Raw genomic sequence first — 25,667 nt, 5'->3', positions numbered from 1 at the left:
TCTATCTCCTAAACCTTGATAGTTGATTCATTGACGAAGAGACTGGAGAATAGCCTTTGGTCCTTTTATGGTAGTGATATTGTAAAGTAACCGCTTGGCAAGAGAAGAAGCCAAAAAAAAAAAATATTTTGAACACTGAAGAATAGTGATGAGCCGATTAAAGTATGAATAGTACGAGTCTTGTCGCAAAAAAGAAATCAAGAGATACACCATCTTAAGAATTTCAATGGAATATCAACCTAATTGTTGACGTACACATAACTTTGAGTTCTGAGTTGAATTACATAATAATTTTTAATCTTCATTATTCAAGAATTAAAGCAGGCCACCAGGAGTTTTTAGAACAAATATAAGCGCGTTACACCTAACCTGAAACTGGAAAACGCAAGAACTTTAAATTTTCACTATTGGGAAAAATGAGCCCGTGTCCCATTCAGAACCACCCTCCCCCAACATCATAACAGAAAAAATTATGTTGATTTATTACCTAGGCTTGAAATTTATCGGGTTGCTACCTTAGGCCAACGGTACAAAAGAATGAGGATTTCATGAGAGTGAGCTCCTCGGATTTTTCCACGGGAGTAATAAGACCGCTAGAAAGTTATGAGGCATGTACTGGGGCGTGTGACACATCGTGAGCGGCGTAAACAAGTTTGGAGTCCCTCCTGCATTTTATACGAAAGTTCCCAGATTCATTTAAAGTCACTTTAAACTAAAGTGACTTTGCACAACAGCCAAGGGGGAACCAAAAAACGGGCAGAGCGACCATGAAAAATGCAAAAATGTACTTCAAAAATCGCCCTAGAAACCAAGTGTTTCCCTCACACATCTCCCCTTTCATTGCTATAGGTCCCAACCCTTAAGGAATGCAAGCAACAGCTGGTGTACAAACTTGAGCACTTTATGCTTTTGGGGGGTTAAACATCGTTCTCTACTACCCCCCGCCGCTACAGTTAACATAACGACACACCACAAGAACAAGCTTGAAGAAATACTTGAAGCAAAGTGTTTTAGCAATTCATACGCTTCTCTTTTCACCTGTGTGATAAGTTATATAATTATTTAGCATGTTATAAAAAGCTGCGTAAATTAGTTGTGGTGTCATCCGTAGCTACGGTAGTCGATCTCATTAAATTATGTTAATTGATTTGTATTAAATAATTTTTGAATAACCATGACCAACATGTGGAACATTACCAATTTATATAATTCATAAGAAAGAATTTAAAACAAAGTAAAACAAAAAAGTTAAAAGAAAAAAGTTAAAACAAAGTTAACTCCACAAGGCTTATTTGGCTATAAAGCCTAGCAGGGAACGGAAAGAATGCATATGATAGCATTTTATCTATAGTTTATATCGTTATAGAGGACTAAACATTATAGAGGAAGAAAGAAAGAAACAGAAAAAAAGTCCAAGACCGAATGATGCACCACATTCGTTTTTCTTCTTTTAGTCGTACAAGGGTGACATCTGAGAGAAGACTCATAAAAGTATTCTTGAAAATATTAGGGGATTGAAATGAGTCCTTACAGACGGGGTAAAAGGAATTTTGGATTTCATATACATAAGAAGAATAGCCAAAACAAAAAGAGGAGGACGCTTAAGGGCCTTGAGAAGGTCACCATGGCGCTGAACATGCATAGGAGAAAAATTTCCCATGAGCGCTCTTGAACGGGTAATACTAAAACTTTACAGCATTATAACTTTCAGTAAATAAGCTATTCGAACCTTTCCACTTTTGACATTTTCTGCACATTTGTGGATGTATTGTCCAAGACCGAGAACTGATTCCATCCATGTTAACACAGTTGCCGATTTCCAATTTTCTATTGGTTGGTTTAAGATCTCGTCCATTAGTCTCTCTTTTAAGGACTCGTCACGATGAGGAGTTGTACATATGGACTGTTGTGGAGACCTGCTAGATCTTCCATCTTCTATAAATTAAAGTATATTATACAATAACTTAAGAAAAAGGGTAATCATTGTGTGAAAGTCAAGGTGAATAATCCCTCCTCCAAAGTTAAGCCACTAATAAAGTATGTGCCAAAACACAAACTTTCAAAACTAGGTCAACATTCGTCACCTTTGGTTTCCAGGTGCTTCCTGAAAACCTATGAGAACTACAAAATTTTGATCTTGTGTATCTCTAGTCCAGTTTTCACAACTCTAGTCCAAAATAAATAGTCCAGTTTTCACAACATGTCCGACATTACATGACCCTTAAGAAATTTAGTATTAAAGCTAAAGTAGTTTGGTTTTTTGTCTGCTTTAATCGATTAAGTGGAATAGAAAAAAATAGTACCTGGATATGGGAAAATTTATTAGCATTAGAATATAAGATTTCAATCCAATAGACATGATCGCAATGAAATCGACGTTACATAGAATTTGGGAACATCTTATTGCTAGTGAGAAAGTTTGATATTAAATTTGAACATAATAACTTGGCCAAAAATAAAGAGAGGAATAAATTAACTTAAGCCTTGAAGTTCAATTGTTTTATATCTATTTGTTGGTTGAATATAGTTTGGGTAAATTGCATCTCTTTATCGTTCACCTTCTTCTGACATTTTTTTTCAGTTTTGTATCTCACTTTGCTCAAAATCTGCCACTAGAATAATGTATATAAAATATTCATATTTCTGTTTTAGGCCAGTGGCGTCGATTGAGAAGAAGGGAAAGGGAGAGGGGCATTTCCTTCAAAAGATTTTGCACCGCACCCCCTCAATATTTTGAGAAAATATATGGTTTTAGTTTTTTCAATGAACAGTGGCTTTTTGGGTTCATCACTGGAAAAACTGAAAATACGACAAAATTTTCCCTCTAAATTTTTTTGAATACACCCCCCCCCCATTTCCATGAATCAAAGCCACTGCTCTACAAATTACTCAGTAAAAATATGTTATACTCAGTAAACCAAATGCCAATTATATTTCATATATCGGCTAGTTTGATAACAAAAGAGCTTCTTATGCTTTCTGAGATATTTGGTTTTATCTAAACATATTCCTTCTTTACCGAAATATTTCTTGTTACTCAAAGTTGCAGAAATAAAAACACAATGCATTAGCTAATATCCAATCATTTCACTTAAATAGTTTATAATTCCGTCGGGATATAGCTTCCTTTTCAGAAAAATCGATTAGCTAAGAAGAGCGGAAGTTCGGGAAGTATTCAAACGCTTGCATTTCTTTGAAACAAAAGCCCAAGAAAAAAGGGGGAAGTTATCAAAATGGGAAGACATTAATACCACGTTTTATCTCCAACATTTACAAAAGTAAGTTGCTGTGGAAAAGAACAAGGACAATAAAGAAAATAGTTCAGAATAACCGTTCTAAACAATAAGATAGATTTGAAGAGGCATATAATAAAAGAAAATGGGAATACTTGAGATTCCGCCCCTGGGATTTGGTCAATTATATTTTTTCTTTTTACTTTTAGGAAATTGAGTTAAATCTCCTTCGGGTGATATATTCATTGAGAGTCAAGGGATTACAAACATTAGCGGCCATAATTTGACTAAAAACTAGCAAGTTAAAATGAAACCAGAAAAAGTAAAATAAACTTCTTAACAGTAATTTCTGGTTTTGGAACTCCTACCTCGATAATTTTTTTCTTTTGTGTTTTTTACAAATCTTTAAATATCAATGTACAGAGGTGATAGAAAGTGGCATCAGTTAAGGAAAATATAAAAAAAGGAATAAGACGTATTTCTCAAAATCGGGGGGGGGGATTTGTAGTTACTTCCAATTTTCAATGACAATACTAAAAAGGGAGCAGGTTTCAATGTAATAACCCCCTCCCCAAAAAAAAGTATTTTTAAAGTTTAGAGAGAATCTAAAAGGAATCCCCTCCAATTGGCACCACTGGCATAGATGTGATATACTTACTGAGATTCTACCGACTGACAGACTCACAGACAGGAGAAGGGCAATATTATAAGCTTCAAAGATTAACCGAGCAAAGTTCTTAGTTGCTAATGCTGTAAAAGACGGGTCATGTGTAATGTAACATAATGGTTCCCATTCACCTTCCTATCACAGAGTTCCCCCCTCAGTGGCCTGTTGGTTTTGATTTGTTGGTATGGGTGGTCATACGTATGGATAAAGGACTGTGAGGGTTAATAGTTATGCGGTTTGGAAGTGTGTTGGCAGGGGTTGCGTAGTAGGGGGTTGTGTGGTCACCAAAGATAATATACAAAATATTACCAGAATTTAAGGGGAATCAGATAAAATCCATTGATTCAATACATTATTAGAAGCTTGAGTAAATTTGCTCTTCCGAAAAATATGTGTAGGGGTAAGTAGTATATTCAGGGAAGGTATATAAGGTGGAACACGGTACGTATCTGTCATCTAGCATTCTTTAAAAAACGCCATGTCAGCCATATCGGACAAAGCCTGAGAACGTGAGGGTGGTCTGAAGGTGCCACCTCACAGACACTACCGCATTTCAGATCGAGTTGAATGCGTACAGTACGGACAACATCTTGGTCTAAATAAACTCATTTAAACTCAATAGGAGTACTAGGTGGGAGGTGGTTGGAAGATGTTTTTATCAGTATGTTTCTTGTGTATGCTAGGCAGAATTGTTGTATTTTTCAATGTATTTTTATATATATCTATAAAACAAAAAAAAATGTGTTTTAAATTTTTTAACACCGTAGCCACGGCCGGCCCGGGAGGGGTGGGAATCCGGCCTTCTGCCGGTCACTGTTAGCGGCCGTCGCGACCTTCCAGGGGGTGGGGTGAGAGACCCTTTTCCAAGTAAATTTTTTGATATGACCAAACTAAAATAATTTAAGAATATCTATTTTGCTGATAGGAGTTTGATGTTTGGGGTTATTTCCCTTAAGCAAGGATAAAGAATAACTACAGATAAAACGTTCCGATAGAATGGAGAAATGGAAATTTTTTTTCAATAATAGGGAACATGATTCTCAAAGTATCTTTCTTGATTTAGAAATGTTCCCTTTCTAAATACTTTTATGCACTGTTGTTTTTTAACTCCAAAGTCCATATTTTATGCAAATATGTCCTTTTATAAGTGTTTTTTAAAGTGTGATATTTTTTTGTTGATTACAAATGTTGTATATTTATTGTATAGACAAAAAAGTGTTTTTTTAAGGAGAAATTTTTTTTTGTTGAATAAAATACTGTTTATTAATTGTAAAAACAAAAGAAAAAATTTATTATTCTAAATTTGTTGTTGTTGTTGTTCTTGAATATCGTAGTAGGGCTGATAGGTATATAATTATTTGTTCATTAGACAACTACAGTTTACAGTTTGTTATAGTCCTGTTGTTGAAGGCGAAAATATGTATAAATTTAAAACACCTTTCATATCGTTTCTTTGTGGTCCATTAAGGAAGAGCAAAATAGCACTTAAAAAAATTATTAAAAATCGTAATGAAATGTTTTTGGAAAAGCCAAAAAAAATTTACTATTCCTGCAGTGTTTGGCAAGTGTCCTATGATAAAATAAAGGCTATTGCACCAGACCAAAAAACTCATACTGGGGCTCGATGTGTTCAACATTATTTAACCATACTCTTGGTTAATCATTGATCATTTAGCCAAATCCATTGAAGAATGGTCACAGGAAATGCTACAAATATTTACTGTCCACATGCATCATGAACATTTTTCATTAGATCTAGTTCTACACAATGTGATTCACCAGAGCAAATGTATGAGAACACTTGCTTTGAATTGTACCGACCATATCATTTACAGAGTTGTTCGTGATTCAAGTTCTCTAATAACTCTCAGTAAACAATATCCCGGTGCTCCCAAATTTCTACTTTCAGCATGCAGTCAGGCAACAAATAAACCCTATGGTTACATTCTATTGGATCTCAATCAGAATACACCCCACGATTTGCGTGTAGTCACAGATATTTTCGACATTGACATTGCCGTATATTTTCAAGCGAACTTTAAAAAGGTCACTAGTTGCCGTAATGATACTGAAGAAACTAAATGAAAATAGACATTCATCTTCCGTTCGAAGTGGTTCAAAACAGGCACTTAGTAAGGCCATACATAAACATAGTATTGACAATGAATTCTTTAATCTTATATATGAACTTCCTTTAAATTTAACCGAGGGAATGTTCAATTGCCAGAAGTAGTTAAGAAGTAGACAAATTAACATCGTTCCATTGCACGTGCCCTGGCTTGCAAGAAAAAGGAAAAGATTTTAAAAGAAAACGGCTTCTCCAAACGGGTGGTAGCTTTTTTACTTTTGCTGCCAGTAATTTCAGGACTATGTAAACAGGTTTCTGTAGAAAAATGGATAAGCCCTACAAATTGACGCCAATAGAACTCAACCTTTCACCAATGGAACACTTTGAGGACAATCTCAGTAAATTAGTTAATGATGAGAATTTTACCGATGATAATAACTACTTTTGCTTTAAGATGCGCTTTGACGAGAGGACAAACATAAACCCAATCACGTGACACTGGTCAATGTAAGTGTCATAGATAAAAAAGAAACGCCTGTTCAAGATTCTTGAACAACGACAACGCAATCAAAGGAGGAAGATTCAAGATTGTCAAGTGTTGGAGGCCGACTGTCACACTCATATCGTGAACAAAGTAAAAGAGTCTCGACATATCTTATGGAAGGTGAACACATTCAAGTTGATAGCAAAGGGAAACGAATTAGAAATCAGGGGAAACGTTATAATTTACTTGATTTAATGTATGGTATGGTTACAAATAGTAGAGGACTTTCATCATTTGACAATCATCTATAAGACTTTTTATATGCATTAAACATCCCGAAAAGTCTTATTACCAAGGAGAAAATTCTAAGAAAATTAAAGGAACATAGTAGTCTAACATTAAAAAAAGAAGAAAAAGATTCTCAAACTATCTCGGAAAATACTAGCACACCTATCGCTAACACTACTAGTAGTAGTAGAAACACTAATTTGATTATACTAGTGGTGGTGACGAGACAAAAGCGAATATAAACACTTCCTATTTGGATCCTATAAACACTTCCTATTTGGAAGTCTATCAGTTAACTTTAAAAATTGAATTATGTGATCCCTTAGCAGTAACAAAAAAGGTTTGGCCATGCTTACATGTCATTTTCGACCCATTCAATAGCAATATGTCTAACAGAAAAATGGCATTCATTTTTTCATATATTGCTTGCTGTGTTGCTACTCTTGGTCCCAGACTAATGGGTCATGGACTGGACTATTACAAACTTCACTCAACAATGTCGGGCTTTGGTCTTGGCAGTTGGTTTGCTAAGCTGTTTCATTCTGTATTTCAAAATATATTATACCGGCTGCCGCGAATTTAACATCTTCTGCACTACATGATTGAGGCTCTGGCAATTGAAAAAAAAATGTTTCGGAAAATTTCAGGTCCGGTGCACTATCTCTTGGGGAGCGATTAAAATCTTGACAAAGTGGAAAAGGTTTAAAAAGGTAGAGAAACACTGAGTCATTCATTAGTCTCTACTCAATTAAGAAACGAAAGACATCACTCTTGTCAAGGAAGAAGAAGAAGAAACCAAGGGAGAAAATTGTTAGATTAAAAAAGGATATCTTTTCCTCGACCGAAATGGCATATCTACCAAACACGGATTCCCATCCATCAATCACTTCATCTTTATATCTATTCAATGCAGAAAATGTTGATCTGAGCTTAAAACATGGTCACATGAGCGATTCTACCCATAACAATCGGTTGCTGAAAAATTTAATTTCAGATTTATTACAATGAATATTAATTATTTCATGGATATATTTTTTACACTTATAGATCTATACGTGGTAGTCAAGAAATCTGACACTGAAATACAAAGTCCTACTGATGAAATATCCTGTTAAAATTGTGTATTGCATAATTTATTTCGACTAATCAGTGTCTACATAAATGGAACATTGGGGAGCACTGAAAACAGTCTCTCAAATTATACGTGCTATATACAGTTTATGTTGATAACTCCAAATTATTAGAAGGAAATGAAGGGTTCAGCTAATGGATATGAACATAAGACAGACACTGACACTATCGATGCATTTAGAGAGGCCACAATTAGTGAATTACATGTAGTTGGGAAAATGATTCAAGAGTTGTTTAACATACCCCAATTTCTACCATTGAATATTGAGCTGTAAATAAAATTAGCGCTTGCTAAATCCAATTTCAGTTTACGAAAAGAAATTACTATATCACCTTATGTAACAGTTTCTCTCATCTTGAAAAAGTGAAAGCTAGTGGAAATAGTATCAAATTACTTGTTCCTTATACGATCACAAATCAGTGACGTATTGCCACGGGTTCACGCACCTTCACCAAATCTTCATTTATCAATAGTGAAATTCCTTCAAAACTAGCATTGGCATTTGTAAAAAGTACTAGTGCTATTGGATCGTGGACAAGTTGCCCACACAAATTTGAAATGTTTGAACTTTCCTCTCTTGTGTATAAAAGTAAATGGAATCACACCCTACATCGATGTTCACAACTATTTGAAAATGGTATAACTGATACAATATTTGCAAAAACTAATGGTATCATTGCATTGCTCCTGTCTGGCACTTATGTTTTTTCCTACTCTTTAGATTTCTTCTTCTACGCATAGGTAGATTTCGAGATTAGTTAATGGCGGCAGATCATATGTATATTGGTCTTAATTCAGGGTCACATTTTCTTCAGTACAATGTAACTTCACTCTTATTGTATAAATGATACTATTTCCATTTTATATTGTAAAATACACGTGTTTCAAATTGCTTATTTGAAGCAATATCACATACAGTTTGTTTTCAAATGGACAATCACTCTCTGTAACAGCTAAATAAAAATAAGTAGGTTTATAATCATAGTAGCCACTGTCTTCACAATGATGACGTAGAAACCAAATCCTCTTGTTATTCCAACATTTGAAGCGTACACCTGATTCTTCCTCCCAAAACAATTTAAAACCACAACGATACCAGTCTCTTAGAAATCTGCCATAGTCCCGTTAAGGGTTCTTTCCAGTCATATCAGAGTAGGTATTCTCCCACTGATCACGTTTATCATAGTGAAATTTTTGACAAAGGGAACAAATCCCTTCAAGATATGAATTACAGTCTTTAATTTGTACTGCATTTCCTTTGTGCAATTAACACGGAATGCATAATCAAAACTTTTCATTGTACTCGTCAATAATTGTACAATTCTTACATGATGACTAGCTGCAAAGTGTATACATGCACAGTTGACATCCAGTGTCGACTCTCTAACCGCCAAAATGAAAATGACTAAAGATCGATAAAGAGAGTCTTCTTTTCTAATTCTAGAGCGAGAAAGAGAGAGGATTAACAGAGTTTTACCTCTGTAATAACCATATATATAGAGGAATGGTAACCTATTAGAAAACATCTAACAAGGAAAAAAACATTTTCGATTTGGATAACTTTTGGTACATAATTGGAACGATATACACCACACATTTTCCACTTACTGATTCCAATAATTATCCTCAATATATTTCATTATAGTACTTAAAGCAGCTTGAAGTCTGTGTATTTGCATTGTATTGAGTTTTGCTGCAAAACATAGCTGATCCTCCAATTTGAATTTGCTCAATGATATCATGTATCTTGCAACCATATCATCCCATTCAAGGCTTAGTCAAGATCCTCTTGTAATTTCTACTTCTACGTTTGGAACTCTTATCTTCGCCTCATTTCTACTGCCAGCTCCAGTATCAACTTCTAATAGCATAAAAAAAACACTCATTTTTTCTAATATGTATTGTCAAATAAATACTTTATGATAAAGAGTATATTCAAACTGCTCTCTCTCTCTGAATTCTATATTGTTTCTATATGAATTACGTTGAAAATACAGCCTTATATTGGATCTGGTTGCTACGGTTGGTTGCTTTGGCCTCCCGACTATATGCAAATGATATTCTCATGGAAGTTTGCATATGAGATGTACCCTCTGTTTTGTAGACAATCTGGTTGCTAGGGAAGGTCCATGACCAGATGTGGTTGCTAGGTTATGCAAATTTTGTGCTACTTCGATTATGCTAACAAACTTAGTCCAGAATTGTTCCCCCCCCCACTATTTAGCAGTAAAAATATAGGATTTTACATTTGTCAGCGGATGCGTGTTTATTTACTTTTTTCTCTTTTCCCAGGGGGATGTTATCAAACCAATGATCCTAGAAGATTAAAAGAGGGCAAATCCAAACGGAGAATAGGAGCTCTAGTAGCTTGTTTTAGTGACCGGAAAAATTGGGGGGAATCTAAATCACCTCTCACACCCCTTCGTTTCCCGAAGACATATGATCAAAATTTTGAGAAAAGGATATTTTTGGCATAGTTGAAAAGTACAACAATTATGGCTCTGGGGATGAAATAGCCCCCAGGCTATGGGGACAGGGCAAAGGATTTGTCCATGGTTTACACATCTTTCACAGGGAGAATTCTTTGTTGGGATGGAAGTTTCTAGGGGAATTTCCCAGGGAAATTTTTGCACTAGGGGAATTTGACATATTCATATACTGAACTTGTTTTGGATATTAGATATTCATATATGGAACTGATTGGATATATGGAACTGGTCTTACTTTCTCTTTGCTGACTCAATTTTATAGGTTGAGACGTTCCGAGGGACTGTCAAGACGAAAGGTTGGAATTGTCTGGGAGGATCTTTCTGTGAGAGGGGGATTTTCCACAGGAACAATTCTCCACGAGAGAATTTTCAACGGTGTAAAACTTTTACATCCTTTTGAGGAGAGGAGTTCTTTGAAAAATTTCGCAATGAGGAGGGGTGGGCTTGTGGCAAGATATGAAAAATTATCAGAAATTAATCATTTTTTTTTGCAAATTGAAGTAAGGAGAATCCTCCAGGGGGGATTGTCTGCAGGAATTTTCCATTGGATGATTTTTCGTGTGAGAGAGTTTTCATGAAGGAGGAGGGGGATATGCCGGTATTATTTAAAAAATAGTCAAGAATAAAATAAAGAGCCATTTTCTTTAACTCAAAGTATGGAGAAGCATTGAAAATTAAAATGAACCGGAATCATTCCACATGTGAGAGAGGCAGTCCCCCCTCAATTGCTTGCTGTTTATCTTAAGGTTTGACCTTTTTTTTCTCAATTTTTATAGGCATGAATCCTGAACCACAAGAGCCATTTAATTGAATAATATGCTTTCTTTAAAGTAATAAGAAAAAACCTAAAAACAATGTCACTTTTTATAGAATAATATAAAATCAGAAACATCAAAATTTGAAATATATTCTTCCCATTTTACAAATTCATAGCTCCTTTCAGGATTGAATATGGACACAAAAACTTTATATGAAGTAATGTAATGTTTGAAGTAATGTTCATGGTAATCAATATCGAAAGACTTTTCCCCATTGCATATAATGCAAGCAGATCTTTTAACCGTAGAAGAGATTCAAAGGCATCATATTACACCTTAAAAATATATTCTACTTGCAGTCATTGTCTTTAGTCAATATGCATATGTTATTCCATTGCAGACAAAGAGACGTGTTGAAATTGCTAAGGCTATAGAAAATATTCTTGATTAAGATTTTACAGAAAAATTCAAACGGATCGAGGTACTGAATTCGCTAATACAAATGTAGAGAAGGTGATGCTGAAACATAATACAATGCTCGATCATAGTCACAGTCTTATAAAGGCTGCATTGGCCGAACGATTGGTAAGTACTTTTCAACTTTTAATTCCAAGATATTGTACATAAAAAAAACTGCTGCTTTTATTCAAGATTTAGGTAAAATCATGCAAATTTACATATAAATATAGACACAAAAATTTTATTTGAAGTAATGTGAAAAAAGTAGTTTGATTACTACTTTCTTAGCTTATGTTTCAGCAAATCTACGCTATTCTTTTTTCATGCCACTTGGTATTGACCAAGTGACATATAGCAATCGTGTTTCTTTCTGTCTATCGGTCTGTCTGTCTATCTGTCGGTGCACGTTTTACTAGTTTGGGCAATTCCAGATCAGCTAGGACGATGAACTTTAGCAGGTATGTTTGGGACCAGACACAACCAGATAAGACCAAGGCACAATTCCTAAATACGTGATTGAGATAACTGGAACGGATCCACTCTCTTTGGGGGAGTTGGGGGTGTTAATTCGGTTAATTCCGACAAATTGGCAAAAATGAGGTATTTTTAACTTGCGAACGAGTGATCGAATCTAAATGAAATTTTATGTTTAGAAAGACCTTGTAATTCAGACCTCTCATTTTAAATCCCGACTAGATCTGGTTTCATTGGGGGAGTTGGGGGGACTAGAAATCTTAGAAAACGCTTAGAGTGGAGAGATAGGGATGAAACTTGATTGGAAGAGTAAGCAAAAGTCCTATATACGTGATTGACATAACAGGACCGGATCCACTCTCTCTGGGGAAGTTGGGGGGAAGCATAATTTGTTGGTTCGGAAAAATCAGAAAAACCGAGGGATTTTTAACATATGAACGGATGATTGGATCTTAATTAAATTTGATATTTGGAATTACCTTGTGTATCAAAGCTCTTATTTTAAATCCTGACCAGATCCAGTGACACTGGAGGGAGTTGGAGGAGGAAACCGGAAATCTTGGCAAACACTTAGAGCGAAGAGACCGAGATGAAACCTGATGGGAAGAACAAGCACAAGTCCTAGATACACTATTGACATAACAGGACCGGATCCGCTCTCTTTGGGGGAGTTTGGGGGGCGTGTAATTCGGTGATTCAGAAAGATTTGAAAAAATGAGGGATTTTAACATACGAATGGGCGAAGGGATCTTAATGAAATTTGATATTTAGAAGGCCCTTGTGTCTCAGAGCTCTTATTTGAAATCCTTACCGGATCCAATAACATTGGGGAGATTTGGAGGAGGAAACAGAAAATCTCTTAAAATGCTTAGAGTGGAGAGATCGTGATGATACTTGGTGGGAAGAATAAGAATAAGTTTTAGATACGTGAATGGCATAATCATACCGGATTTGTATCTTTGGGGGAGTCAGGGGGGAGTAATTCGGAAAAATTAGAAAAAATGAGGCATTTTAACTTACGAATCGGTGGTCAGATCTTAATGAAATTTGATGTTAAGAAGGAACTCGTGTCTCAAAACTCTTATTTCGACCGGATCCGGTGACAGAGGGAGTGGGAGCGGGAAACCGAAAATCTTGGAAAACGCTTAGAGTGTAGAGATCGGGATGAAAATTGGTCGGAAGAATAATCAAATGTCCTATATACACCATTGACATAACTGGACCGGTTCTGATCTCTTAGTTTTCAAAAATTAGAAAAGATGAGGCATTTTTAACTTACAAACGGGTGATCGAATCTTAATAAAATTTGATATTTAAAAGGGCCTCATGTCTCAGAGATCGTATTTTAAATCCAGACCCGATCCGGTGACATTGGGGGGAGTTGGAAGGGGAAACCGCTTAGAGTGGAGATATCAGGATGAAACTTGATGGGAAGAATTAGCTCAAGTCCTAGACACGTAATTGACATAATCGGACCGGATCGGCTCTCTTTGGGGAAGTTAGGGGGCGGGGAGATTTCCAGTGCTTTGGCGAGTTCGGTGCTTCTGGACGTGCTAGGACAATGGAAATTGGTGGGTGTGTCAGGGACCTGCACAAATTGACTTTATAACAGTTTTTCCCGATTTGATCATCTGGGGGGGGGCGGCTGGAAGGAGGTGAAATCATGAAAATGGAGGTATGTTTGTCCAACAAATGTGCTATTGAATCTTAATGAAACTTGTTATATACAAACATCTCATGTCTCAGATGCTCCCATTTCAATTTGGGACATAGGGAGTGGAGGGGGGAAATGGAAATATTGGAAATAGAAAATCTTGGAAAATTCTTAGAGAGTAGAGATCGGGATGAAACTTGATGGGAAGAATAAGCACAAGTTCTTGATATGTGATTGACATAACGGGACCGGATTGCTCTCTTTAGGGGAGTTGAGGGGATTTGCAGTAATTTGGCAAGTTTTAGAATAAGTACAAGTTATAGATACGTGATTGACATAAGCGGACCGGATCCGATCTCTTTGGGGGAATTGGAGGCATTTCTAGTGCTTTGGCGAGTTCGGTGCTTCTTGACGTGCTAGGCTAATGAAATCGATAACTCTAGTCCCCAGTCAAATTTTAGGTTCAGACCTCGTAACAAGTGCCATATGAGCTCTTGGCTCTTGTTTTACCTCTGAAGTACAAGAAAAAAAATTGTACGCTCATAGACACCTGGTGGTTATCAAACAGGTACAGACTTATATCTAGGATATTTCAATTAGTGCTGCATTTTATGTTGCCAATTTTTAAAATTCACCATTTTGTTTTAAATCTTCGATCTAAGTTTCAAAGAGAAAGTTTAGTCAGGTTGAGCCCCGCCGAGAATAGATTCCGCCTTGTCTGACACCGCTAAGATATTTCAAAATAAATCCCCCCTTTATTTTTTTTTTTTTTTGTGAATTGACACCACTAGCTCAGCCTAGAACTAACCTAGAAATTAGAATTAAATTATTTCTGTTAACCAGAAGCTAGTTTAGGAAACTAATCAAGGAGGCTGGGAGGGGGACTATACCATACAGGGGACTTTAAATCTCAAGTTTAGGGTCTCAACCATGGAATCCATGATTATGCTCTTCTCATGCTTATCGTCCTTTGCGCTCCGGAAATAGAACCCAAGTGCCGTTTTTGGGTGTCATATGCCATTTTATAATGGTGTTATCAAGTCCAATTTATTAAAATCACATACATACACAATCAGCTTTCAAATTAGCCCATAAACAGCTCTCTACGATGTTCTGATGCTCCACTAACGGTGAAAAAAGAAAAGAAAAAAGGGACATGACAGCGTATTCCATGCAAAACGTGAATTTCCTTGTTGCTCAAGCTGGAGGCTGTAATTTTCCTATAGAAGATTTTTAAGTCTTTCTAGAAGTTTTTAAGTCTTTTTAAGTTTTGAAGTCTTTTAGAAGGTTTTTAGAAGGTTTAGAAGGTTTTAGTATTTAAAAAATAGATGAAACAGAAGTTGTGATCATAATAGGCCTTTTCAGGCAATATAGTTGATCAAAAATGTTGATCAACAATCCGCTCCGGCGAGATATTGTTGATCAGCAATCGTGTTCTAGCAACCAGCAAAGGTTTTGTTGATTAACAATGTGGAAAATAACGAACCATAATTAAAATCGTTGTTCGTCAATTTCGTTGGTTGAGAATAAGCAGGAAATTTCAAGGAGGGATATCATGGGGGTTTATTTGTATAATTAAGGGGAGAAAAAACGATTAATTTGTCATACAATTTTTGAATAGAATGTTAACTTGATCTCTTGCCTAAAACGAGACATCATAAGGCACTTTCTTTTGAATTACCCCTTTTCCCTTCAAAGGGCAGTGTTGAAACCTTGTTATGTTTTAATGTAAAAATTAAGAATTTGATCATACACTGAAATGGTTTATAAACAGGAAAAATTACAGTAGTAAATATAAGTTCAATTGAAAACAGAAAAACAGTGTTCAATTGTCTTTGAAAATATTACTCTTTATTTCCAACAATAATAAAAATTTGTGTTTTTGCGAAAATTATTATTGATCAATAATTTTTGATAAGCAAATATGCTATCATGACTGCTGATTAACATTGTTAATCAGCAATTCGCTCGCCAGAAAAGGGTTTACGGTTACATCAAAGAGCATAGGTTCCTTCACAAGGTTACTTCATTTTCTTTCATTGGTTACCACAGAATCGTAAATTTGTCGTATTAAAGTTAAAACTTTACAAGTCAACTTACCTTCTGAATAAAGTTCGAAACTTTTCCTAGGGTTTCTTCTAGTGAACACTTTAGATATACTTCCCCATGGTCCGATTCCTCCTTTGCCAGGTGGATGAAGGGATCTTGGCCTTTGAATGTGACTAGAATTTCTTTGCTTTTGAGATTCTTTATTGAAACTCCGATCATCTAACCTAGAAATAAACTAAAAATTTAAAGTAGTTGGAGGAAAAAGTTTCTTATGTATGACTCATAATGAAAAAACGATATAAATAAGTTGACTCATAAAGAGCAAAGGGGGTCTGGGGTAATCCCCCGGAAAATTCCTCCTTGGAAAACTCCTCACACAAAATGCCTCAAACGAAAAAATCCCTCTATCTCTGGAAAATTCCTCCTCCCGTGATGGAATTCCCCTCCTCCCGATGTGTCCCTGGAAAATTGTCTCGACATGTAAAATTGAGAAACCTAAGGGAAATTGAGACAAATAGAAAGAATGAAGACAAGAATGAATTCTGAAAATTCCACCTATGTTCCAAAATACGTACGGATTGCTTGTTCCCAGCAAAAATCGTTTTAACGGTTTTTTTTACCCACCCGACTTTATAATATGACTTCAACTTCTTATCTCTTAGCCTTGGTTCCCGTCTAGAACCTATTCATAACCAGGGATAAGACTATCAGACAAAGCAAGTTCTATAATTATGCCAATTTTCTTTTGCAACTCCCCTTGCGGCATAAAAATAGGAGCGTGCCCAAGAAGTACCAAATTACAAACGCCTACCCAGCTGCTAAAAGAGGAATTATAAAACGAAGAACTAATGGGATTAAATATGGTTATCTATGAACTAGTGTGATTTTATAGTGTTATATTGATTAATTTATTTCTTTTCTTTATTCTTTTCGTTTCATTCCTTAAATTTTTATGGGTTTTCGCTTTTTTATATTTAAATAATAACTGAAAATTTGTTTTCTGGTCGCGAGTCCCTAAGAATGGAGTCAATAAGTAAAATAAGAGAGACTTAATTAAGTAAGTTTGCTTTGAAGGCATAACAAAGAGAAATTCCACTGAGAGTCAAGTCTAATTATAAAACCAAAGTTAGCAGCGACGGACATGTTAACGACTCTTATTCCCAGGTGGATTTGAGAGATGGGAGAAAAGTAGCAACTTCTGTATACAAGTAATTGGAAGCTGAAAAGCTTCTGTGGTAAATGTGTCTTTCCCTAAGCATTCGTATATCCCCATTCACAGAGAACGGAGAGAAAAAAACTACTGGTGGATGAAAGCTGTAAAGTTCCAGTCACAATAAGATTTTTATAACACCGAAGTTGATTAAATTGGCCCAAAAACAGGTATTACCAGACACGGGTATCCTGATTCTATTTTCATTGAGTGGAGGGGGGATTTGCCTTGGAAATAACACATAAGAAATGAAGATTTTCCTTTAAATATCCTGCGATATCTAGAGATGGCACAATATGTATGTATAAAGTCGTAATTAGAGAAAAACTCGCCGAGCTTTCATTCCGTTCCACTTTGAAAAATTTAAAGAGGTCTCACTGGTCCAAAAATTACTTTCGTAGGCTAGTGTCAGCAGATGATCAAGTCGTATTTCCTTCATCATAGACCAAAGAATAGTTTTAACAATCTTTAGCTGGCTAAACATTCTCTCTTAGCCGATGTCATAGGGACAGTCTTTGCCATTTGGAATGCTTCCATACCAACAGTAGAGCATTTTTCAGTTCTTTCGCTATAGCGAAAGCATTCTCGAATGCTCTGTCAATGAGTCGTTCTTAAGCATCTTACTTGAAGAGATGTAGTTGAGGTTCCAGTCGCTCACTCATCAAGTTCAGACCGGGGATTACTTCAGAACGGAGTAGCGTTTTGTAGTATTAGAGAGTGATATCGGTGTATCGATCCGTCGCAGTAAATATCGAAAACGATATTATTTCGGCTTTTTCTGGTATCTACCGGCAAGATCCAACATAGAAAATTGTTTCGGAAATAGCAGAAAACAAGAATAATCTATTCAATATACTGACACATACATGCTGATACATAGCATGGATAGTTGTATCCATAAGGTGGCATATCCCGTTCTCAAACTAGGTTTAGTGAGGGTGAGCTCTCAAATATTGCCAAGAACCTCCAAAAGGCTTGGCTACCTCCTAGGCTTATAGGCCTGGTTCAGATCACGCTCGTCAAAATTGCCACATACCTCAATCCCATGTTTCTAGAAATTGTATATTACCCCTGACGATCATCTACATGCTCAGGGTAAAATAGCAAGAGACATGGATTTGGGCTTTTTGAAATCTGTATCAGTAGATGCAAGTGCCGTGACAGTCCCTTTGATTCCCTTCAGAATGAAGCCAGTTTGTGGGGATCATTAGACGAAGTTTCAGCAGTCAATGTCAGGCAAGCTTCGTCAGCAGCTGTATCTGTCACGGCTCTCTAGTTTTTCATTAGAGAGTCTTTAGTTCCAATAAATACTGACCCACTCAAGTCATGGAAGTCTTTTAGGCCTAACTTGGGTCTATGAAATACCTATGCAAAGTTGTCATAAAAATAATACCTATACCTGCAACCAATATCCTTTGTGAGAGTCTATTCCAATTAGTTGATTAGTTGATGATCAAATAGTTTGTGGTTACAAACTGTAAGTAAGGAACAACTCGGCCAAATAGCAATCGAAACTCTAAAAACAAAATATACAGAATATTTTATTTGACTTACTTTCTCTTTTCCTATTCAATTTGACATGTAGAGATATTCCAAGAAAATAGTCCAGGGAAATTTTTCAAAGGAATTGAGATCATAGAGAAAGATTTTTCGGTGGGGGTGGGGGATTTTCTGCGGAGATATTCTCCATGAGGAAATTTCACGTGGGAGAAACTTTCCATTGAGACACTGGGAAGGGAGAATTTCCATGAAAATTGTCCACGGATGAAAGATTTCCCGTATGATTTGTAAAACAATTAGAAATTAAAAAAAAAAGAATTTCAAACGAGAGTAGGCTTAAAAATAATTTTTCATGTGGAAATGTCTGGAAGAAGTTTTTCGGGGGGAATTTTCAGCAGAGATGGAATTGTCCGGGATCGAAGCGGAAGGAACTTTCTAAGGAGGAATTTTCTTGGGGGATTTCTCATGGAGCGAAAAGGCAAATTTTCTGGCTTTATTTTGGAAATAATCAGAAATTAAATAAAAAAATCCAAATAAAAGTAAGGAACAATATTAAAACTTAAAACAAACACAAATTATCCCGTATATTAGGGCAAATACCCCTCCTCAATACCTAGCTCTTTATGCTAATTTTAACTTTTTATCCCAATTATTTAAGAAAAACTCCTGACACACAACAGCTGTCTAATTATAGTAATGACATTGTTAAAATACAAAAAGAAATTTTGGCGTAAAGATTTTTGGCGTGAAGTATTGAGGAAAGGCCTCAATTTTTGAGGAAAATCTGAGGAAATTTTATTAAGGAAAGGAGTAGCGTTACTCCTTTCTTTCAGTTGAAAAAAAAGCATTTTTAATTTACTTACTGAAAGCCTGAGCCAATTCTCAGAGAAAAAAATATTGACAAGTTGCTGATTTGAATAGCCAAAAATAGCCAGTAGCTTATTTCTCTTTACCTTGAGCCCGAACAATTCCAAATCACGGTTTTTAGAATATTCGTTCTTTTTTTCAAAATTTGAAAAAAAATGCTCAAAATACTCTTTTATTCCAAATTTTGTCATTTAGTTTTTCCAAAACCTAAAGTGTATCTGAGCAAAAACTGATCGGAAATATAGAAATCAATGTATCGATTATCGAAAGTAAAAATGTCCATATATCGATGTATCGTTGAATCAAATTATCGCCCAACACTAGAACGGGGTACAAAATTGTCGCACTCACTATGTTCACAGTTAACGAAGCATTTAAAACAGGATTTTTTTTTGTTTGCGTGGCTTTTTCATTTCTGACACTATGACTGCTATCAGCGATCACATTTCTCGATCCTAAAGCTCATTGAATTTCAAATGACGGGTAGCCAAAGAAGATTTCGCACCTCTAAATCTTGATGGATTAGAGCGCGGTCTGTAGTAGTTGTTTATTTCTGTTTCAGGGCTATAATTATCCAGATGCCATGATTACGTGGAAAGATCTGAAATGACCTAGTTTAATTTCCGATGCTTCTCTCTGTCCATTGACAAATTTGTCAATGATGCCTGCAAATTACTTTAAGTTTACTTCCGTCAATCGAGTAGCAGCCAGAATGTCAAGGTTCTTGACATTAAGATCCTTGGTCTTTTTCAGCAGGAGTCTCATAAAACTGAGTGGGTACATGAAATCGTATTGCGTAGTAACAATGCAAAGGCTCCAGGCTTTATTTTGTTGTGTCAGAGTCTAATTGAGTATCCTTCCGTCAAGAGAAGCTCTGCGAGCTCCTGGACCTTACTCCAAATTACAAGTAAAGCCTCATATCTAACACACCATCTTGTCCCTGCCATTGTTTTTAAATTGCCTGTTATTGTTTTACATGCCTCTGTGTAATATGTAAAGTGCTTAATGCCTCCAGTAAAGAAGGAATGAAAAATTCAAGAGCGCCAAACATGTTCTTGACCAGGCTTGAAGATTTGCATGTTTGTTTCAAAATGTTGTTTTAGTGATTTGCCCTAATCAGAAGTCTCGGATTGCTGTTTTAAAAGTTCTGGTCAAATGAGCTTGGATTCCCTCAAAACGTCCGGACATGTGGCTGAAAAAGTCTTTCCTCTGGAAATCTAGCTTCTCCTCATTGTGATCAGCATTCTGAGTACAATCTACTATGAAGTTTGCTAGATCTTAGCCTTTCTTTGACCTCACTTTCACTATATACAACATGCGCTCTCTGGCTGATCGGTCTTCATCGATAAACCACATTCCAACAGCCAAACATTCTGTATGGCTGAAATCTGGCATTGTATCAGTAAGGATCCCAAAAAAAGGAGACTTGTAAAAAGCTTCTTTTATTTTAAATTTTACTTCATCTCCAAGGACAAAGATAAGCCCCTTTTGGGACTTCCTACTCAAGTAGGTGATTTTATGAAGACAACTTTCGCGGTTTTCATACCAAACCTTGACATCCAGACAATGTCAACCTAGGAGTTGGATATTCCTCTGATTCGGATCCCCAAGAAACTACCTGTTGCCGTACCCAGTATTTTGTCCTGCCTAGGAGGACCCTTCAAAGTCTAAATGTTATACACCTGCCAGTGAATTGTTTCTGAAGCTTTTCTTGCTAGCCAACTCCTCAAAATTTTCTTTGTCCCATTGACAATCCCCAGCCATAAAAGCATTGTTTCTTCTATTCGTACCAGAATCAGAAGAAAAAAGACAGCAGACATTGCAGAACACAATATGCTCTGAAGTGAATATTCCAAGTGTGAATCATCCTCATATCAGCTTACGAAAAAAATTGTGGTGTGTCTAACACCAAAATAGAAACATTAGCTGGCGTACTCTGCTCAGCTATACGAGCATTACGTTAATAAATAAACATTAGCTATACGAGCTCTGCTCAGGCTTACGAGCTCTGCTGTCTGTTGGGGCATAATATTGTTTTTGTATATTTTTAATTTGAATTAATAAATATTGATTGAAATATTGATTGATCTTTGAAGACGAAGTTAATGAGACCCTAGGTTAATGAAATACCAAGATTTTGCCCTAGGTGCAAGAGGTATCAGAATCACAACTGGGCTACTAAGTCACCTTCGTAATCATCCAGCTGTGTAGCAGGAACTAAATATATAATCAGTCATGAAAACTTTTTTGCTTTACTAAAATATTGGTGAAAGTAGGCTCATTAAAGGTGGGCTAATGTTTATCAAATGCATAAAATTGATGTAAAAATTTCTGACAACTTTGCAGCAGGGTCCTAGTCAGGTTTTTGTTAAGGGTGGCTAAAATACTCACTACAAGTCTCTTGTTGCCACTAGGTGGCACAGCTGTTTTGGATTTTCAGTTTTTTCTTATTATTTGAATCTCAGAAAATTACCCTTTTCAAATTCAATACCTGAAAGGGTAAGCTCACGCTGTGGAAAAAGCAATATTTGATATTTATCTAGTTGACGATATTTATCTTGCTTTTCCTCTTTCTTTTAAGTTCAATCCCCTGGCTACGTCTCTGAAAGCAAGAAAAGGTTTTATTTAGTTAGGTTTGTTTTTAATATGAAAAGGAAACTCTACAATGAGGCTTCATAAATAAATATTAACAGAATCGTTTATACAACAGAAGGCCAGACCTCCTTAGTTGCATGGCCTAAAGAAAGAACTATGTGGTAAGAAAATCAGCTTTCCTGTGACACATCAACGCAATGCACTGCAAAAAAACTAGTGGCAGTCTGAAAAAAACAAAGGGGTAAATTGCTATGGGACAGGGGGCAGTCGTACTCTCCATACCCTTGTTTCTCTTCTCAAGATCTCATTGCCTAATATTTATTTTTTACAATCTTAAGTGGCGGTGGATGGATGGTGGCAGGATTACCAACTTGCCCACTTTTCGTGTGTAATTCTCTTTTTTTTACATCATTGCACTCTTTCCCTCCACGGACCAGAATTGTACTCTTTTTGCAAATTATTATCTCTTTGCACTCTTTTACGAAACGATGATGGAAAAAGTATTGGCAAAATAAAAAATTCAAATTAAATTACTTGAGTGGAAAAGATACAACAGCTAGCCGATATGATCTCTGTTGTATCTGCCTGTGACGTCAACCCAGTCATCCTTTCAGCATTTCGAACCATTTAAGAAGAAGTAGATCAAAGTCAAATTAACAAGAAATTCAAATTTAATAAAATGAAGTCGGAAGCTGTTTGGCGCAACCTGTCTTTGGAAATATAATAAAGAATCTGGTTTATTAACTTTATTATTATTTATGAAATTCTGTGTAGTTGTTGATGTATTTTAACTTCTCCTCGATCGACATTGTAAATGTATCAAAATCAAATATTATGCCACTTGTAGAGCTATTGATGCTATTTTGACACAGCACAAATTTAAATTTGCACTTATGTGTTTTTGGGATAAACTACCCTGAAAAGGCTTTTTAACTTTCATTTATATTATCTAAGGCATCCCTTTCTCAGAAATCTTGTCTCATTCACATTTATTCATGTTCATTAATATACTCAAACTTTATGGACTGAAACCAAATCAGTACAATCACCAAAGAAGCAATTATCCACTTTCTGGAAATATACCCAGAAAACTACTCGTTTCATATGAGAATTGGAAATAAATATTCAAGAAAAGGAAAAAAAGGAGAAAATCTAGTCGAGGATGAAGAGGAACTATTCTGTGCGACTAAGAACGTGTCCTCCAATTTCTTCCTTCTGTTTCTGCTGCTACGGCACTTGACTTGACTACAGTGAAGTCAGCTATAGTTCATGACTAGGTACTCGGACCTCCACTCCTCCAGTATTCCTTTCAAAACATTTGGACAAATTGGAGAAAAAACTTAGCTAAATATTTGATGAAGTCATCTGTAGTCAAACAGTTGGTGGTAACGAACTGTAGTAAGGAGCGACACGGCTCAATAGTAAACGAAACTCTAAAAAACGGAATTTCGATGCTGAAAGATAAATCAAAAGAATCGGATTTTTATGCTAATTTTAAATATATAAGTTTCATCAAATTTAGTCTTTGTCGTCAAAAGTTACGAGCCTGGGAAAATTTGCCTTATTTTGGAAAATAGGGAGAAACACCCCCTAAAAGTCATAGGATCTTCACGAAAATCACACCATCGCATTCAGCGAATCAGTGAACCCTATAGAAAAAATTTCAAAGTCCAATCTACAAAAATGTCGAATTTCGTATTTTTTGCCATAAGACAGATCACGGGATGGGGGGCACCTAGGCCCCCTCCCACGCTCATTTTTTCCCAAAGTTAACAGATCAAAATTTTAAGATAGCCATTTTGTTCCACGTAGTCTAAAACCCCAATTACTATGTATTTGGGGATGACCTACTCCCCCACAGTCCCTGGGAGAGGGGCTGCAAGTTACAAACTTTGACCAATGTTTACATACAGTAATGGTTATTGGGAAGTGTACCGACGTTTTCAGGGGGATTTTGTTGTTGTTTGGGTGTGGGACTGAGGGGAGGGAGCTATGTGGGAGGATCTTTCCTTGGAGGAATATTTCATGGGGGAAGAAAAATTCAATGAAAAAGGCGCAGGATTTTCTAGCATTACCATTAAAAAAAACAATGAAAATATAAACATAAAAAAAAAATTTCAATTGAAAGTAATGAGTAGCATTAAAACTTAAAACGAACAGAGATTATTACGCATATGAGGGGCTCTAAAATACTTTAGCATAAAGAGCGAGGTATTCAGGAGGAGATAAATATTTTGCTCTTTATGCTAAAGTACTTTTAGTAATTTCAACTATTTATTCTACGGCCTTTCTGATTCAGGGGCCATTCTTAAAGAATTAGGATAAAACTTAAGATTTAGTGTGAAGAGCGAGGTATTAACGAGGGGACAAACCCCCTCATATATATAATTAAAAATACAAGAATATAAAAGTTTGTTACGTAAGTTAGTTCTTAAGTTACGTATATTTTTTACTAATAAAAACGTTCGTTAAAAATTAAAAGTTCTAGTTGCCTTTTTTAAGTAACCGAAAAATTGGAGGGCAACTAGGCCTCCTTCCCCATCCCTTATTTCTCAAAATCGTCTGATCAAAACTAAGAGAAACCCATTTAGCCAAAAAAAGAATTAAAATGCAAATTTCATTTTAATAATTTATGTACGGAGAGCCAAAATCAAACATGCATTAATTCAAAAATGTTCAGAAATTAAATATAAAAAAACTGTTTTTTCTTTTAACTGAAAGTAAGGAGCGACATTAAAACCTAAAACGAACAGAAATTACTCCGTATATGAAATGGGTTGTCCCCTCCGCAATCCCTCGCTCTTTAATTCTACTTTTTAAAACAATTAAAAACTTTAGCGTAAAGAGCGAGGGATTGCGGAGGGGACAACCCATTTCATATACGGAGTAATTTCTGTTCGTTTTAAGTTTTAATGTCGCTCCTTACTTTCAGCTAAAAAAATTACTTTTTTTATTTAATTTCTGAACGTTTTTGAATTAATGCATGTTTGGTTTTGGCTCTCCGTACATAAATTATTACAATTAAATTTGTATATTAATTCTTTTTTTGGCTAAATGGCTTTCTCTTGGTTTTGATCAGACGATTTTGAGAAATAAGGGGTGGAGAAGGAGGCCTAGTTGCCCTCCAATTTTTCGGTTACTTAAAAAGGCAACTAGAACTTTTAATTTTTAACGAACGTATTTATTAGTAAAAAATATACGTACCTTAAGAATTAACTTACATAACAAACTTTCATAATCTCATATTTTTATTATGTATACGAGGGGGTTTGTACCCTCGTTAATATCTCACTTTTTACACTAAATCGTAAGTTTTGTCCCAATTCTTTAAGAATGACCCCTGAATCAGAAAGGCCGTCGAATAAATATTTGAAATTACTAAAAACACTTTAGCATAAAGAGCGAGGTATATATCTCCTCCTAAATACCTCGCTCTTTATGCTAAAGTATTTTTAGAATCCCTCATATGCGTATTAATCTCTGTTCGTTTTAAGTTTAAATGCTACTCCTTCCTTTCATTTGAAAAAAGTTTTCATGTTTATTTTTCATTGTTTTCTTATAGTAATGCTAGAAAATCCTGCGCACTTTTCATTGAATTTTTCTTCCCCCATGACAGATTCCTCCAAGGAAAGATCCTCCAACATAGCTCCCTCCCCTCAGCCCCACCCCTAAACAAAATAAAATCCCCCTGAAAACGTCTGTACACTTTCCAATAACCATTAATATATGTAAGCACCTCT

The 25,667-nt window shown here is 35.8% G+C and overlaps 1 protein-coding gene across 7 annotated transcripts in view; it reads right to left on the bottom strand.

Moving 5' to 3' along the window:
- Positions 1-25,667, bottom strand: part of LOC136032777 (kazrin-like) — a 161,104-nt gene that overhangs the window by 36,882 nt on the left and 98,555 nt on the right. For all 7 annotated transcript variants that reach the window (XM_065713132.1, XM_065713130.1, XM_065713133.1 and 4 more), the window contains 2 exons: positions 15,807-15,979; positions 1,730-1,935 (listed from right to left, as the gene is read on the bottom strand). In XM_065713132.1, coding sequence (XP_065569204.1) covers positions 1,730-1,935; positions 15,807-15,979 — 379 coding nt within the window. The remainder of the gene's footprint in view (positions 1-1,729; positions 1,936-15,806; positions 15,980-25,667) is intronic.

Source organism: Artemia franciscana, chromosome 11 (assembly GCF_032884065.1).
Source record: "Artemia franciscana chromosome 11, ASM3288406v1, whole genome shotgun sequence".
Taxonomy (NCBI): domain Eukaryota; kingdom Metazoa; phylum Arthropoda; class Branchiopoda; order Anostraca; family Artemiidae; genus Artemia; species Artemia franciscana.
The sequence above is the reverse complement of the archived record's forward strand: the minus strand, read 5'-3'. Positions and strand labels throughout refer to the sequence as shown.